At 47.4% G+C, this 17593-nt stretch overlaps 1 protein-coding gene across 3 annotated transcripts in view; it reads right to left on the bottom strand.

Annotated features, from left to right (window-relative positions):
* Positions 1-6877: 6877 nt before the first annotated feature.
* The window catches only part of cdkal1 (CDK5 regulatory subunit associated protein 1-like 1), a 137564-nt gene continuing 126848 nt past the window's right edge, over positions 6878-17593 (bottom strand). For all 3 annotated transcript variants that reach the window (XM_029838346.1, XM_011605473.2, XM_011605474.2), the window contains 2 exons: positions 16462-16626; positions 6878-7380 (listed from right to left, as the gene is read on the bottom strand). In XM_029838346.1, coding sequence (XP_029694206.1) covers positions 7216-7380; positions 16462-16626 — 330 coding nt within the window. In that variant the 3' untranslated portion in view covers positions 6878-7215. The remainder of the gene's footprint in view (positions 7381-16461; positions 16627-17593) is intronic.

Raw genomic sequence — 17593 nt, forward strand, 5'->3', positions numbered from 1 at the left:
ACACGGCAAATGTCATTGAACGCATCATTTGGTGTGTCAGCAGGGTCTGTGGGGAAGTCACACGATCACAATCTTCTGCATCACACGTCTGACGAGCGTCTCCCCGAGTTTCTCTCCTACATTTGTGTGCGTTTGGCACAACAACTCCATGCCGCTCACACACGTTGGTAACCAGGAACGCCACACACTCCTGGCGCGTGCTGCGTTTAATGGCGACGTGCAGCGTGAGAGGGTTCCCTCCAGACATCCCAACATTTTTAGATCAGTTTGTAGATTCATTTAAGGCCTTTTTTTCCCTCCACATACTGAAGAAAAAGAAAGTTTGCTCTGTCACGGGGCAGAAGCAGGTTTGGCTGGTCTGGCGGCTGTCATGGTAACAAAGCGTGAGCGCTGCCCTACAGTTTAACTCCGGGCTGTTGGCAAATCGTTTGCATTCGGATTCAAAGTGACACCAAATTTAAACAGGACAAAGTCGAGCAGAAAGGCAGATTCCCCCCGGGCAGTGAAGACACAGGTGCTGGTGCAGTTCCTGTTTGACTTGGACTCATAAAACCTGCTGTTACAGCAAAGCTACGCAGAGGCTGCTGCCAAAAGGAGCGCGCCGGGGGGGAAAAAGGAATGAATCAATTTGAGATCCTGGTGAGTGTGATCCGTCACACAAGAAAATAGCCACCAAAGATGCTAATTGGCAACAGGATGTGACAAGATGCTATGCTAACAAGTTCAACTGTCTGATCTGAGTGTTTAACTGCACCAGCAGGAAGCGCAACAACCAAAATCAGACACATTACATCAACTTTCATCCTATTAAAATTCAACTTTTGTAACTTATTCTCCGAGAGGAGGAAATGTGGCTGCGTTAGCTGCAGAGTGACTGCGCTAAAACTGGGGTTTATTTCCCTGGATAGGAAAAAAGAAGCTGTTTTCCTATAAAGACTGATGGCGGATACACACACCCAGAGGATGCAGATCAGATGTTGCCTGCATGAGAAAAGGTGCAGCAGATCCAAGAGAGGAATGGAAAGTGGGGAGATGATTAGGATGAGAATAAATCAAGCTGCACTCTAGAGCTTGAAAATGAAGCCCGACATGGGCCGTAAATCTTCCAGGATGTAAATAAAGCAGCTCTAGAAATGAGATCGGAGTACTTTGATACTAAATGGTGCCGCTACACTCACCCAAAGACGTTCCTGCTTTTAACGAGAGGAAAAAAGGCAAACATGCCCCAAGAAAGAGGATGATAGAGAAAAGAATTAAAGAGAGGAAAAGGGGTGATTAAGGCAGGGGGGTGGGGGGGGTGGGGGGGGGGATTATGTGTAGTTTCTTTTGCAGCCTCATCACAAACAAATAAGCCGATCATCGAGCAATTAATATTCAAGGAATTGGTTTTTTCTTTTGAGAAAAAAAAACATCGAGGGAAAGAAGAGAGATTTAGATTTGTTTCCCCCCTTTTGCAGCAAAGGGCCCATTTGGTGAGCTTAGTCTATAAACAGCTTGAAATCACTTTGACAGCTCGAACTATCTCTCTCTCACACACAGACACACACACACACACAGACGCACACACACGGGGGATTTTAATTTCAACCTGTGAAATTGTAATTGCCTCTTCTGTGGCAAAGGATTGTGGGAAAGCTTAGCTCAACTCTTGTGTATTGGTTCTGACAGTGACTCTGGTTTAAAAGCAACTTCAGGCTACTGTTTATTGATTTGAGATGTTTTCCATTTCAGTCCTTCTGTCCTGTGGCCGTCCCGTCACCGCCTGCCCTCTCGCCTTCCCGACGGCGGCGCTCAGATCGGTCGAAGCGGGACGAGCGAATTCACCTGAGCTGTGAAAGTGAGAGAGGAGCAAAGAAGAGAGGAGCCCGGTGAGGTGAGACCTACACGAGCGAACAGAAACATACCAGAAGGGGGACACAGCCACGACACCAGAGGTGTGAAGAAATGCCTTATGGGTAATCGGCGATTTTTATTTATTTTTTGCTCTTCTGAACTGTCTGAGCTGCATCGTCTGGCCTCCCACCCCTGAACGTAGGATCATTTCCCCCCGGTCATCCAAGGGAGATCCTCAGAAGCACAGTAATAAATAAAATGTGTGTGTATGTGTGTGTGTGTGTCCAAATACGTGTCAATGTGTAATCATTGTTCAAGTGTCACGTACTTCTCACACAGTCCAAGTGTGAATCACTTTAGGAAACACACTTAGAACATTAGGGGGTGTTATGGTTGACACAGGAAGAGAAAAACTCAAACAAATACAAATAACATCTGAGAGGTTGTTGGGAGAGTAAAAAATGGCCTCAGGAAGGATCATGTGACTGACAGGTCTTCAACGTGTGTACAGTTTAAAGAGGACGGATGCGGAAAAGGCTGCAGCCTGAGGAGGACCGAGGGGAAGATGAATGATGGAGCAGGGGTGGGGGGTGAGGGGCTGTTACGCAACTGATGGCTGCATCTAGGCCACGAGGACAATTCCAATGCAGACGAAGAGGACGAGCGTGGACATCTGGACAACCGGGGAGTCACACGACCATTTCCGACAGATTGACATCCCTGGACACGACCGTCTCCGTCACGTTTCGCAACAACCACATCTGACACCGGAGCCACGCCGGGGTCCAGCAGCCCCCGCAGCTCATAACGCATATTCAGCAAAAAAAAAAACACGCTGAGAAGTAATCAAATGCATGTTATGTTTCACGCCGCACGGCGTTATTGACTTTCTCTCACATCTGTTTGGGCCGTAATGTTCCCGTGGCGTTCCGCTCGCCGGTCAGGCTGGGCCAAGTCATGCCTGCAGTGCTCGCTCTGACACTTTGTAAAATCTAATGATCACGCTGGCGGAAAATAGTGGCTGGGAAAAGAGCTCGGAAAGCTGTTTCACATGTTCGCTCGGTCTGGCAAAGCCCGCTCCCGGTTTAATTCCGCTCGCTGTGGTCTGGCAGCGGCGTGCACACAGAGTTCGCCTGTGTGTGTGTGTGTGTGTGTGTGTGTGTTGCTTCGACAGGACCCTCCTCTGCCCAGACATAAACATCAAACCTTTCCAGGACAAATACTTGCCACACTGGCTGTCCTACAGCTGGATGTGTCAACCCCCTTGGAGACAAAATAAAAGACACTCATTTATGGACTTGTGAGGACCGATTGTCCTCAGTCCTGACTGGGAGGTGTCTCCTCCCACGGCTCATCTTTAACCAACACGAACAGCTCCAGCGTCGCGTTCTTCCATCAAATGTCAGCGGATGACCTCCTCGTGAAGCTTAAAGCCGACTTCCCATTGATTTATTCCTTTCTAAAGATTTTATGACAAGCTTATATTACAATATCCAGGGGCGGGGGAGGGGGGGGCGAGCGGGGGCAGCATTGACAGAAATGGGGAGCAGACTTAATGAATGATGTGTGTAATTAGAAACAGGCTGTTTCTCAGGGTGGGGACACATTCAGAGACGCCGGAGTGATGCAAGCTGCTGTTGAAGGGGGGTGAAGGTCACATTTCACCCGTTTCATATTTATTCTGCAGAAGCTCAATTCAATTCATAAACCCGCTCTCATGTCACACGCGGGGCCGCGGGGCCTTGATCCAGGCCGCTCCAACCCGGTCAGACTCGCACCATCGATCAGTTAACAGTCGTCGGTGGAGTTGTGACAGTCAGCGCGTCCGCGTCTGCTGGTCTCCAGGGAGCTGACGCTGCTCTTCTGGGGGTTTCTGAGGTTTGTGTTTTTGTGTCTGGTGACAATGACAATCACACTTTGCAGGTTATGAATGGCGGCGCCAGTGTTGACGGTATAATCAATCTCCCAAACTAATTCAAAACAGCAGCGCAACAGCACCTTATCAAGGAGAGCCGTTGGTGTTATCAGTGGTTAGAGGAAACAACAGCCTCCACTGGGAAGCCTGTTGTTTATTGGTCTGATAAATGCACCTTTGTGGCAGTTTAGTAATATAAGTTGACATATTTATTCAGTGGTGCTCTGACAGCAGCCTGTAAATCTGCCCCGAAAGGTAGAGGAAGCAGCTCCGCATCAGGAATTCCATTTATTCCATAAATATCTTCACATCATCTCTGAGGCCATTAGGACCCTTGAATCACAACAAGACCGGAGCTACTGCTGCCTCTTCAGATGCACTCCAGAGTTTCATTAAACGATAATAACGGGGCTAAATTAGCATTTTTTTTAAATGTGTGGACACTGGGAGCAATCTCCATGGCAACGGCGCTCATGCAATCTGTGCTTAGCGCCACGAAAAAACACCATTAAAAGTTGCACTGAGCACAAACGTAACCGCAGGAGGTGGCGAACAGCCGCAACACCCATAGATGATCTAACGAGTGGCGTCGAGTTCGGCTGACACGAGGCGCGTCACCTGACCACAGATCCACCAACCACAGCGCAGAACAACTAACAACACTTCAATAACGCCTAACATTAAGAAGCTTTTAGCAACAATATAAACCCTGGTCCCCCCCCCAGGCCTCTGCCCCAGAGGTGAGTACAAACACCCTTAGATGCTCAAAGTCAAAGATGTATAAGCCCCTCCCATACACACACACGCACCAAAACAAAGGTGGCAAGCCACCAACACACTCAATCTCTCCCTCACACGACAGGCTGAGAACTCCCAGTTTGCTTTGCAGCGACAACAGGGTGCAGGTCCGCGCGCGTCTGTGTGCAGATAAAACAGCACAATCGCCGAGCAAAGACACAGCGTCTATGAAGCTGAAGGCTTAGACGAGTCGAGGCTTCGACGAGCGCACACGCACTCTGATATGCTTGCCAAGTCATTTTCTCCACTGTTCCGGGAGGGACTGAGGTGTTTCGCAGGCCTCAGCCTATAGAAGCAGGAAGGCAGAGCGAAGACGGCTGGAGAGGTGGGAGGCGGAGGAAGAGCAACAAAGCATGCTGGTCACCAAAATTGCAAAAATTAATTGGTCACGCCCATGTGAGCATTCCCTCGCATCCATCATGCTGTATGGAAGCAGGAAATTGGAGGCTGCTGCATTTCCATACCTTCAGAGCCAACGCTCACATTTTAGAACCGCTAACGAGGTCCATAATCCCGTCAGGCTCCGTGTGCAGCGTCAGGTTGCTGCAACCGATACCAGACTGTACACACACTCCAGACTGTGCACGTGTTCGACATTCTGTTTGTTACTTGTCTGCTGCTAATTAACACACACACACACACACACACACACACACACACACGTGCAGAGTTTTTCCAGACTCCAGTTGTAAGGGTGTCAATCACTGCAGTTCCTGTTGTGTGTTTGCCCTGAGGCTAAAAAGACCCCACAACCCACACACACCGTCAAAATATAAATTCAAAGAGAATATCAAATCTGTTTATGTGTAAATCATGTGTAAACATATAAAACACATCAACAGGAGCCTTAGAGAAGCAATCGGAGGCAGCGCCGGTCAGCGGAGGAGGAATTCTCTTCGTTAAGCAGAAAAGAAAGGTCACAGGCTGGGAAGGTGGTTAATGAGAAACTCTGGCAGCCAGTAGCCGATGTCAAAACTGTCCACATTAACACGTGTCACCAGTCGTTAGGGTTAGTTAGCGCGGCCAAGAAGCACGTCTTAAGAGTCTTGCTGCCGAATTTAGCAGCTCTGATGGAGGTTTGGAGCTTTTCTCCAAGAGTGCTGTTGCATTTACACCTGTAAAAAACAAACTTGAAATGCAACGATTTTGCGGGCTTCTGTCCTGTGACCCGATGACGAATTGACAGCAGCCGCCTCTCAGAGCAGAAACTTGGGAAACACACTTTTATTAGAAACAACCTCAGCGAATGACGCAACGCCGACGCTAATCCCCTTTTCCTCGGCTCCTGCCTCCATATTTCATCGGAAGTGATGATCTCCAAACATAAAGGCTGTCGCTGCAGCCATATTTCACCGGAGAACAACGGCGTGTAACTGACGTGCAGTGGCAGGAAATGTGCTTACAAAGCATCAAAAGAAGCGTCACGTGCTATGGATGGTTTCGGAACAATATAGGGCAGCGCTGGATGGATGTAACGAGCTGCACAGCTACACGCATCATTTGATCACATAATACAAAGCTGGCGCGCGTGTTTATGTGGGGGACACGCATCATTTGATCAGGTAATATAAAGCTTTGCCGCATGTATGCGACAAAACTGCAGACGTACGTGCGCGTGTCTGTGTTGTGACACGGATCAAACGGCGCAGAGCAGGTGCCCGTGTGTGTGTGTGTGTGTGTGTGTGTGTGTGGGGGCGTGTGTAGGGTACAGACAGCGTATCTCATAACAGGCGTTTCTGAATGAGTCCTGTCACCTCGAGCCCCGAGCACGTGCGCGTGTTCGCTCGTTCAGCTCGCCTTTCTGCTAAATTAAACATCGGAGGGAAACGCGGATGCATCAGACACGGGCGCGCTGTGTGAATCAGCTCCCAAACATGCTCAAAGAGACACTTGTGACAGAGGCTGTGTGCAGGGGGCACGCGTGGAGATGAAAAAACCCCCCTGACAGCGACACGTGCTGGGGCAATGTATAAATTGGGGCATACATTATTAAATATGGTGTATTTCAAAACACGGGCTGGGACTGCTGCGCCAAACAAAACGGTTTTGGAGAAAGACACAGCCCCCCCCAGTGTGTTCCAGCAACAGAAGAGCATGTTTAATACATGCAAGATGTGTCACCGGCGCTTCAATAATTCCGCTCGTCACAAGCTGATTGGGACGGTTCCCGTGAAGTTATAGATCCCAGCCGTGGTATCACAGAAGACACCATCTACTACACATGGATGCTAACTGGAAGATGGAGTTTTAACGCCGTGAGGGCCACAAAACGCCGCGCTGTTCATGCTCATGCAACCGCAGAGCAGGAAAGAAAAAGAGCAGCAGCAAAACTGGTGTAAAGACCTTCAAATTTATTCCACTTGGGGCAAAAAAAACAGAAAAAACAGGTTTTGTTTTATCTTAAAAATACGACATTGACATGTCAAACAGAATTCAAAGACATTTGACTACGTTCATGACACAACAGAGAACCAAATGAGATCCATTTAAACCAGGAGAGACACGAAGGTTTGTTCTCCTTAACTGCTGCTCTGACCTGCTGATTCCACTTACCCAAATAAAATCAGGAATTAAGCCTAAAAGTGTGTTGGCACTGACCAGAAGACCAGTCACGGAGCACTGAAGCCTGCTGCGAGCTGCTGTCCCCTCAGTCCCACCTGTGATGCTGCTCAGCTCCATGCACACAGTTTCTCTACTATAAAGGCCAGTAGGGCTGCCGTCAGCGCCAGCCCGATGGCGAGCTTCTTCAGCAGCTCCCGGTCCAGACTGGCAGAGCCGTTCCATAAAAAGGACGGAGGAGATGGACGACTGTGGACACCGTTGGCCGCGTGTTCCTGTGGACAGAAAGTAAATAAATAAACCTTGTGCTTTATTTACCATTGCATGAAGGTAATTAACTACATTCGGTGGTAATTTAGAGAATAACTGCACACACTGAAGGGTCGAGAGTGACTTTGGATTGAAAACTGGCAGATTTGTGATTAGAGGAGCTCAGCCTTCCGTTACGTAATGCTATGATGTAATGAGTCGGACATCATGTCCGACTGTGTTGGCAACGCTGACGATAAAGGTGCTAATTCTAACGCGTCTGGTGAAAATAGTGACTAATATACTCACTGCTGCTGCGTCTATCACGCGAGGACAGAGGCTGTGCAACGCCACAGCTTCCATTTATAATTCGGGGATCATCTTTCGTTTTACTCTGCCGGCCGCAGTCACAAATCAAATAGCGATGCTTGACGGCAGCGGCGGTCAGTGATCCGACACGTCAAATATCTGTAATCTGAGCGTCCTCCTCCGTCTTAATGTGTCTGACCATTAAAAAGACATCCAGGGCTTGAGGGCTTTGACAGTGAAAGATGGCTGAGAAAGATGTGGAGGGGAGCGTAGCGGGAATATGAAGAGGGGAGAGGAAGCAGGATGGCAGGAACTGCTGCAACTCTGCAGCTTGGTGTTTTTCTGCATACGTGGATGAACGTCAGACTTCCTTTGGCTGTTCATCAAACCCTGATCTCTGCTGAGCAGTGTCCTATCCTTCATGGACCATTACCCAGTTATAAAAACACATGCACTGATCGTGGCTCCACCTCTGCCGTCTCCAATCTAAAGCCAACAGAATTTTAAATCCAGTGATGGTTGTGATATGTTGTGGAGGAGAGCTCCATAAAAGGAGCCATTCACTTATGAAAATGAGTGATTTCAATTCTGTCTGTCTCTGCGGTTTGGAGTGATTTAAGCGTCCGAACCAGATTTTAAAGTGTCGACGAGGTGCAGCCTGGAAGGTCTTCAAAGCTAATGTAGTGTGTTATCAGCGTCAGAGGCGCAGACTGCCAGTCTTCCCCACAACCATCCTGCAACAATGTGGAAGCGACCCTGGCAACGTATGTCGGCACACGGTCATTAGAAGCGATTACGTAATTGCTCTCACTGGAAAGGAACCAGGCCCAAGTGCAGGCGCCACTCAAAAAAAATAACATTTTCCCTCAGGGATGGTTCTCTTTAATTCACAGAACTCTGGAAACCGATAAGTAGATCCGTTTCTCCGCAGCCTCCACCTGTCGTCATCGATCGTTCCCCTTGATTACGCGTTTAAAAACATTTGAAACAATAGTCATGAGCACATGCGTCCATTTTGAACACGAGACCATTTGGAGAAGGCCGACAAGTGTAGACATGTTGCGAGGAGAGGAAATCGATGGAGGAGAACCAGGTGCTGGTTCTGGTAGGTCTCCTCCTGCATGACAGTTGGTAAAATGCCTCGGCACAGAGAAGGAAGATTATCCAGGGTGATATTGAGCAATTGATCAGCGACTTTACAGAATAACCTTTAATCAAGTTCGCTTGGGAGATCTGTGTGAGATTCAGCTTTGATATTTACCAAAGGTGTAGATTGATTTTTCCCTCCCTCCCTCCCTCCCCTTTTCTTTTCAGCCTCTTTCCTCACGCCTGCTCATCACAGACGCTGCCTCTGTGTTTTACCTATGTCAGTCTGACAATCAAGCGGGCTGTAGCACATGAATAAAGCTCAATGTTCCTGTTGTCAGGGCTACTCAGGTTTAATGGCTGGTTTTCTGGTGTTGTCCACACATCCGTCAGACTCTCCTGTAAGCTGTAGCCACGTTGGTGGCGATCACATCTAGCCCTCTCAGCTAACCGTGACATCCTCGTGGGGGGCAGCCTGGCGTCCCTCTAAAGGTGACTCTTCAGAGAGAGGAGGTGAAACCTGCTGAATTCTCATTGCTTTATCAGAAAAACCTGACCTGGAAACCAAAAACAACTCAAAGGAGATGGGACAAAAAGGGGGCGGGGCTTACTTTACAGTGGACAGGAAGTGCCGTGCACGCCTACACATGTCACACATGACAGTGCATGTGTGCCCCTGTCCCTTCTGGCATTCAGGAGCGCCACCCACACTTCCCCACATTATCTCTGAATGGCCTCCTCTGTTACAGGAAACAATGGAAGACAGATAATATGAGCCAGCAACGCCTGCGTGACGCATCCGCCAGCCCATAGAGGTAACACCAGGTGGAGGGAGAATGAGGACGGGAGGTCTGGTTCTGCTGTTTAAGCCTGGCTCATGCTGGGATCTACCTCACAGTAACCTGACCCACGTTTTGTTGCTGTTTGGATGTTAAGGGTGGATTTTTTTTGTGTGTTATAATGTAACCTAAACTTCTTTTTTCTGAGAATATGATAGCAGGAAATAGTGCAGCTACCGTTGGGATAATTCCTCGCTGAAAAGTGATGTTTCAACCCTTCAATCTTGAACATAAATGCATCTCCAGTAAACTGTAACATAGCGCAAAAACAGACCAAAACAAGTGATGAAAGCCGAGACACCCCTTACATTTCTATTTGTCGTCAGGGTTACGTCTACTCGTCTTTAACCGTCTACTTATCTGCGATTCCTCTGGTGTTGCCTCACCACAGGGGGCCACGAATAGCTGCATTATTACAATTGATTACTAGAGGGGGGCAGCAAAAATCCAAGTGCCAATAGGTGCATGTCAAAAGAGTGGGAGTGTGAGGAGGAGAGGAGGGGAGAAAGAGTGACAAAGGAGAGAAAGGAGGGACAAAAGAAGAAATATGTGACTTTCACCACCTGCTAGTCAGGATGATGGGATGTGTGTGTGTGTGTGTGTGTGTGTGTGTGTGTGTGTGTGTGTGTGTGTGAGAGAGACAGACAGACAGAGAGCAGCGTGCTCCATGAAGGCCTGTGGAGGCCGGCGTCGGCTCTCAGCAAATATAATCCTGCTTAAAACCATCTGACCGAACACCAGGGGTACCTGCCTGGGTACCAGTTCAATCCTTTAGCCTGCAGGCTTCTAGCGCATCTCAAAGTCTCTCTGTGAAACACTTCCTCCCCATGCAGCTTCTGCGAGTGTGCTCTGCAAACCCACACAGTCAAACAAAGAGCCACACTGTGCAGCACAAGAGCCAGGAACACAATACACACAGTGGTCACGTTTCTGACAGCAGCTGTTGGTGTCACTCTACACCCACTGTGTGTGTGTGTGTGTGTGTGTGTGTGTGTGTGTGAGTGAGTGAGTGAGTGAGTGAGTGAGAGAGAGAGGCGGAGAGAGAGAGAGAGAGAGGCGGAGAGAGAGAGAGAGAGAGAGAGAGAGAGAGAGAAGAGATACTGTAACAGTTCTTAGCCACAGGTGATTTGACAAAGCCATGATGAGCTGAGGCTGTACTGACTGGAGCGAGGTGACGGGAGATGGTTTAAAAGTTAACTTTCTGATATTTGTCCACCTTATTGCTGCTCTGAGGTCCACCTGTGATCCCAGTGCTGACCGAGGTGCTGCGGATCATAGCCTGGTTAACACTTTTCTGGCTGCAGCCATTGCCTCTGGTCAGCAGGGAACACGGCGAGCTGGACCACACCATGTGGAGCATCATCAGCTGTCACATAGATTATGAAATTAAAAGTAGAAAGGAAACAAACAGCCCGTTGCCGAGCGTCCTTTTCTGCTCAGTCTCTGCCAGAGCGGCAGAAAGAGCTGACCCATCAGCAACATTGTTCCACTGTTCTTCACATTATTCATTATTGGAGATAAAAGTGATGTCAACAACACCTTAATAATAAAGGGACGGTTTCATCGTCAGGCTGAGCAGAGCTAATAGGAACCGTTTGGAGGAGCGCTGTTCTGGTTTAGAACTGTTAAAAATAATTTAATTTAATAAAACTGCACATAGACATTCAAAATTTCATAGCAATTAGTCCTCTTTTGAATAATTTGCACAATATTTTTTTCTGTTTTTTTCCTCAGATACTCAGTTTATTTGGGTCTGTAAGACATGAACGTGTATTCATATTACTTTATTTATCAGAGTGAAAAAAGCAGCCTGTGTGAATGGAAACACTTTTGTGATCTCTTACTGAACGTAATGAGTGACTTCCTGCTCTAACCTTGTTTTTCCCGTCAGGAGTAAGCTCCTGAATGCAGCAGAGGAGAATGAAAAGAGGAGCATCAGGTTGTGTGAAGGTTACACTTTGTCGAGCGATAAATGCTGCGGCTCCTCAAACCAAAGAGAAGCTCCTACAGTGTTGTTCACGACTGATTGAGATGTGGAAAATGTGAGTCTTGAATCGAGAATAAACTTCAATTGGAGGGGAAAAAAAAGAAGCAAAACCTGTGTCTTGAAACTTCAAAACCATTACAAATGTGGGCCGTTTTAGTTCGAGGACAGATGATTCCATAATGGCTGTGCTCTAAACAAACCCAGGCCAGTTCTATAGTGACGGCTGTGTAGATTCTCAATCATCTGTAGTGACCCGCGTCTGTTGTGAAGTTCTCGAGGCACCTCAACACAGCCAGATGCACCACAGCACTACCACGTAAACACGTCTGTGTAATAACTAAACTGACTGAACCAACAGAAGGTACACGTTCCCTGCAGAGGCGTTGTTCATATATGGCAACATCACTCTGAATAAAGTGTCGACACCGTACGGTACCTTTAACCTATGCATGCATATATATGTAGAAGGATAAATACTGATGCAGTCGGGGCTTACAGGGTTGGCAGAGGATGTTTTTCTGAAAAGAATGATGTCCTAGCTTAAACAACTGCCATTGTCAGGCTATTCATCTTCACGTTTTGTTAAACTCAAATGTTTTGGATTGCAACCCTGCGCTGATGAATGTCTTCGGTATGACATTGTAAAACACATGCGCGCGCTGTTATTTAAGCTTCTTTAACTGCCTCCTCTCTCTGCTTCTTCTGCTAAGCCACTTTGCAGCAGCGTTCCAACCCAGCGTCTCTTTTTGAAGCCGTGTCGCTCTAAATCAATGTCGTTGCCGTCGACACCCGTTCGATTTTGCGCCTCGGGTCATTTGATACTCAGCTTTAGCCAGGTGGTTTTAGCTCGTTGCATTAGCTGGGCATCTGCAGGAGCGGCTTTCCACAGAAGGGCAGGACGAGGTGATCTGACTGCAATACAAATCCTTGACATTCCTGCTGATGGACAGCCAAGTGCAGCAGAAACTCTGAAGGGAAACGCATATTTACCATATCTCTTAAATCCGACGTAAACCCAGAGCAAAGGCCTTTCAAAAACTACCGCGTAATACCAGCTGATGCACGAGGTTAACACCCTGAAAACAATCATGACTGATACTTTGATGACACAAGCATCACTTTGGTACTCTGACTTTGCTCCTTTAAATAAACGCAACAAAGAGGACGTGTAATACAACTTGACATGCTAACAGCAGTGCTGAAAACAGCCGCAGCTGCTTGGTTTGACTAAACAAAAAGAAAATAAGCTAATATAGTAAACAATGTCACGCCGAGGCCAAGTACAAACTTTTGACGTTTAAGGGGGGAAAGTGAGTAAAAATAATTTTGATTTCTTGTCGATTTATGTTATTTTTCTTTGACAATGCGGTCGACGCCGTGGGCGTGGGACTGATGATCAAAGAGACGATCTACGGCGGCTGCATTTCGAGGAGATGGCTCGTTTGTAGTGACACACAGATTGTAGTGCGAGTGTCAGTGTGTGCGCCTCAGATTGCCTGCGGCTACCAACAGTCTGACAGTCACACAGGGGAGTGCAGGAGGTGCTGGTGTAAGTGTGTTTGTGTGTGTGTGAGCATTATTTTAGCAGTGAACCTGTTAGATATCCCTCACACTCAGCATCAACTGCAGAATATTGACCAAATCAACGCTGTGCGTTTCTCTCACACTCTAAATACACAAATAAAAAGATGTAATATTCACTGAGGATGGTGAATGAAAATGAGAAAAGATGCTAAAACAGTGAGTTAAAAAATGAATCCATTCACATTGATGGTTTACAGAGATAAAAAGGAAAGCGTCCATATTTTTCCACTTGAGGTCACAATAGTGCCCCAGTCATCATGAATATTCCATCCCTAATAGAAACTGAGTGGACAGACTGCAGCTTTCTGCCAGTGTGCTATAAAAATAGCTGATTATTGGATGGCACTCGGGCTGGGCCTCTTTCTCCTGATCACTCAATTTATCTCCCTCTCTTTCTTACATTCCGGCTTCATCTTTTTTGCCCCTTCCTCTTCAATTAATTTAATGTCATCTGAGGGTTCGGACCGCTCAAGACCGCTCGTTTTTCCCCCTTTGCCTTCCTGAGCTACTGAGAGCCTCCTTTGCTTCTGCAAAAAACCCATTAATGTCCTCTTTTGTGCGTCATGTTGTTTCTGTCACTGTGGGGCTGACAGTGGGAGAGACTGAGAAAAGAATGGAGAGAGTCAGAGAAAAAAGGGACTGGAGGAAATATTTATGTGGATAAAAGCTAAACCCTCCTAACCTTGGATTTTTTTTATGGAATGTAGCAGCAGGAACGAATGCACGTGTCACTCAGAGAAATAACGGAGGAGCGGAAAAACAAACCCAGAGAGGAGAAAGTCAAATGGAAATCATCCCGTGGTGCTACAGGTGAGAACGCGACCGAAACAGGGTCGAAAAAGTCTTGAATCACGTAATCTGGGTTGCTGCGGCATTGTGGGTAGGTTTTGGTCTCTGTCGGAGTAACCTGGAGATAAATCATCAAGCAGGAACCCCGGATAATTAGAAATGTGTCCAGCTATCCATAAAACAGTCTGACATGAAAAAAGATGAAGGTTTAAAACAAGTGGATTAAGAGCAGGAACAAGTAGCACCTGCCATCAGACGAGGTAAGAGCATGTCCACAAACTGCACAGGTCAGCAAAGCATTCTGGGAGCTGCACATGGACAAAGAGTCATGTGTCATTAGCTCACTGCCCATCCATCCACATGACTCATTCATCCATCCCTAATTCTTTTACCTGTCCGTATATTTAAACATCTGTGCATCAATTTCTCCACTCATTCATCAGCTGCGTGCATTTAAGCCGTCATGTCTCCAGCTCGTGTCTATCCGTCCACTCTCGGCTCCATCCATCCCCAGCCGCGGCTCTATAAATCAACCTATCCATCAGACCGTGTTCTTCCATTTCTTCACGCGCTCTGGTCAGCACGCAATCGTCTCCGGCTCTGAACTCTCAATTTGCTGCTTTTTCAACAAAATGGTAACACAGACCTCGGCGGGCTCCTCTGCCTCTCCGATCACCCGCTCATCCACCGCCGTCCTTTTCTCACTTTCAGCGCTCTTTTGCATCCATGATGAAAGGAGGAAGCTCAGACTCCATCTGTCTATCAGCGAACCAGCTATCACAGACCTCCACACATAATCTCCTTCTGGCTCTTTATTCTTCTGCTTTTCTTTTGCTACCTGCCAAAAGCCTATAATTACAGAGTCTGCTGCGAGACATGGCTGTGAGTATCAATCAGCCTTTTCCTGATCACTAATTCATCTCACACGCACAGTGTGTGGGAGACTCACGCAGAGACTCATACAATATAGAAGTGTGCTGCTGCGTCTCCGCAGCGATCCTCTCCAGAGCTTCCGAGCGGAGCCGTAGCCAGAGGTCAGTTTTTTTCCCTCCAGCTCCTTCATTACTGAAACTTCCTCACACTTCAAACAAACATGTATTAACCTGAACCAAGAGATTCAAAAGGACACAGCGCGACAAAGTGCGTGACATGACAACAGTGCCAGTTAGTTAGCCCCCCGCCCTCTGCAGCACACACACTCCGGCTCAGACTCAAACACTCCCTGGAGGAGGTGGTTCACGCAAATGCTCGAGCTCCCCAACAAAACTGTCCAAGAAAAAAAAAAGACCCACGAGAGTGAACTGATGGTGGATCTGTGATAATATACAGTAACCAGCCTTTAAGATTTTATTTTTCAATCCAATTCTTTCTGAGCAGTGGTTTTCCTCGTGCCGTGGACCCCAGACCCATTACTCCCTCATCAGTCTCACGAACACTGTGCCAAACACTTTTCCAGAGACTGGCCCTAACTTCCCAGTGCTAAATGGCGTGCCGCATCGCTTGCTGAGAAACATCTCTCTTCTTTTATCTCACTCCCTGCCATCCGTTTCTTCCTTCCTGGAATCCTTCCTTTCTCCCGCGTCTTTGTCTCTTCCTTCCTTCCGTCTGCTCCCTCCCTGTCTGGCAGTAAAGGCTGATGGAGTGTGAAATTAGAAAGTGTATCATATTCTGCTCTGTGGCTCCGTGTATAAGCTGCTGTTAGTCAGAGTGAAAAATAACATGCGCTGAAACAGATACATTAACATGGTGTTTGTGTGCATGCTGGGCTGAAGACAGAGGACAGTTAAGCTGGCCGGGCTTATCTTAAATTACTTATCTCATGCCTGGGACACTTCAGCAAACTGTAGAGAGGAGCAGCGATAAAAGCTATACGCCTTTACTATTTGCTGACCACACAGTATTGGAAAAGTCTGCTCCTTGGCAGATGCAAGGACTTCATTTTAGATAAAGACAAGAATGGATAGAACAAACAAAATAAAAACAAACACTGAAGCTGCCTATAAAGAAAGCAATAAGTGCATCTCCAGGCCTGAGCAGCAGCAGCGTCTGTAATGTGTGAAGGAGGAGCTGGGAAATAACGTTTGTGGCCGTGAGCCTGTTCCATCAATTTCCACACAAGTAGGAGGAAATGAAACGGAAACAAGCGGGAGGAAGTTCAGCGGGTACCAGAAGCCCAATCACACACATGGTTCCTGTGTGCTGCACACCAGGTGTGGGTCTGAAGAGGAAGCAGACAGTATCATTCATCTATCTATTAAGATCAAAGTTTACCCTCCTGTTCCTGAGTCAGGAGACTGAATAATGATGGGCGGATACCGGATGACAAGGGAGTTTCACTCCTCTGTCATTTGTGTGATGTTTGTGAGAATGAAGGTAGGATCATTTGCATGGACAAATAAACACCGTCTGACTGACGAAGTATTAGAGTCTCTTGAAGAAAACCCTTTAACCTATATAAGAGTAAATGTGGTTTCCAGGTAAATGCATGTGTGTGTGTGTGCGTGTGTGTTTACCTGGGTCAGGCCTGAGACTTCCCCTTTTTGAAGTGGCACAGCGATGGAGGGGGTGAAAGGCTGACTGTCCTCTACTGGTCCACCTTTCATGAAGTGCTTGCCAGCCTCATAGATGTCCACCTCAACCATCTTCCCTTTGAACTCCGCTCTCTTCGGCACCAGAACCTGCAAGGAAGCAACTGCACACTGATTCTAATGGTCGTGGTGCGTTTTTAACGTCACCCACAGGAGCCACGGTGACGCGAGCACTGAGAAGATCAGCCTCATCGCAGAAGAGCTTTTATGAAATGTTGCTTTTTTGTCATTTAGATTCATTAACTGTTGCCCCCCCCCCCCCCCCCCCACACACACACACGTGCTGTTATTTCGTGAGTGCCATTCTGGTGACAAACAACACCTATTTGAGTGACTGTTTTAACTTTAATTTATGGAAGCCCTCAGGGTCAAAATCTACAGCTACAGCTGCGAGATGAACCACAGGGATTTTCTGCTTTGTCTAATTTCACCATGGCAACTGTAAATCTTGGCTGAACACCGCAGGAAACAGAGAAAACAAAGAGTTATAATTGGGGCTTAGAGTGAAATGAGTTTTGTTTTTAAAGACTCACTACTCTAAATAAAGATCCTGTGTAGAAGCCTCAATTATGTTCCAGTCATCAAAAGGTTGACAGCTTTAGTGATGTATGTAAGCTTTAGCCATTTAATCATAACCATCCCCAAAACATGATCATCTGACTAAGAATTAAAAACTGAACAGGAGCGGAGCAACAACCTTGGACAGTCCAGTCCAAGTGCCCCTCAGCACTGCTGCAAGCTGAGTCAGATCACGTGGTCGTGTCTGGCCATTACCCAACTCTGCAGGGCTAAGCTGCTGACCAGGCCCCTGAATGGGTGCAGAGCTGCGCTGGTGGGAGTCATCGCAACGCTAATCTGTCTGCCTTCATCCGGCTGGGCAGGCACGATACGGAGAGGAGAGACGGGCACTCACCTGCTGCTTAGGACGTGAGAGGGTGAGTGTGTGCAGCTGAGGGTCATGGTTTCACAGTGATGAAATGAAACACACACGCCTTCGCAGCCAGATGCTGCCAGAACAGAACTGAAATCGACCATTTATCTGCACTTAAACCTGCAG

The sequence above is a fragment of the Takifugu rubripes genome, chromosome 7 (assembly GCF_901000725.2).
Source record: "Takifugu rubripes chromosome 7, fTakRub1.2, whole genome shotgun sequence".
NCBI classification, from domain to species: Eukaryota; Metazoa; Chordata; class Actinopteri; order Tetraodontiformes; family Tetraodontidae; genus Takifugu; species Takifugu rubripes.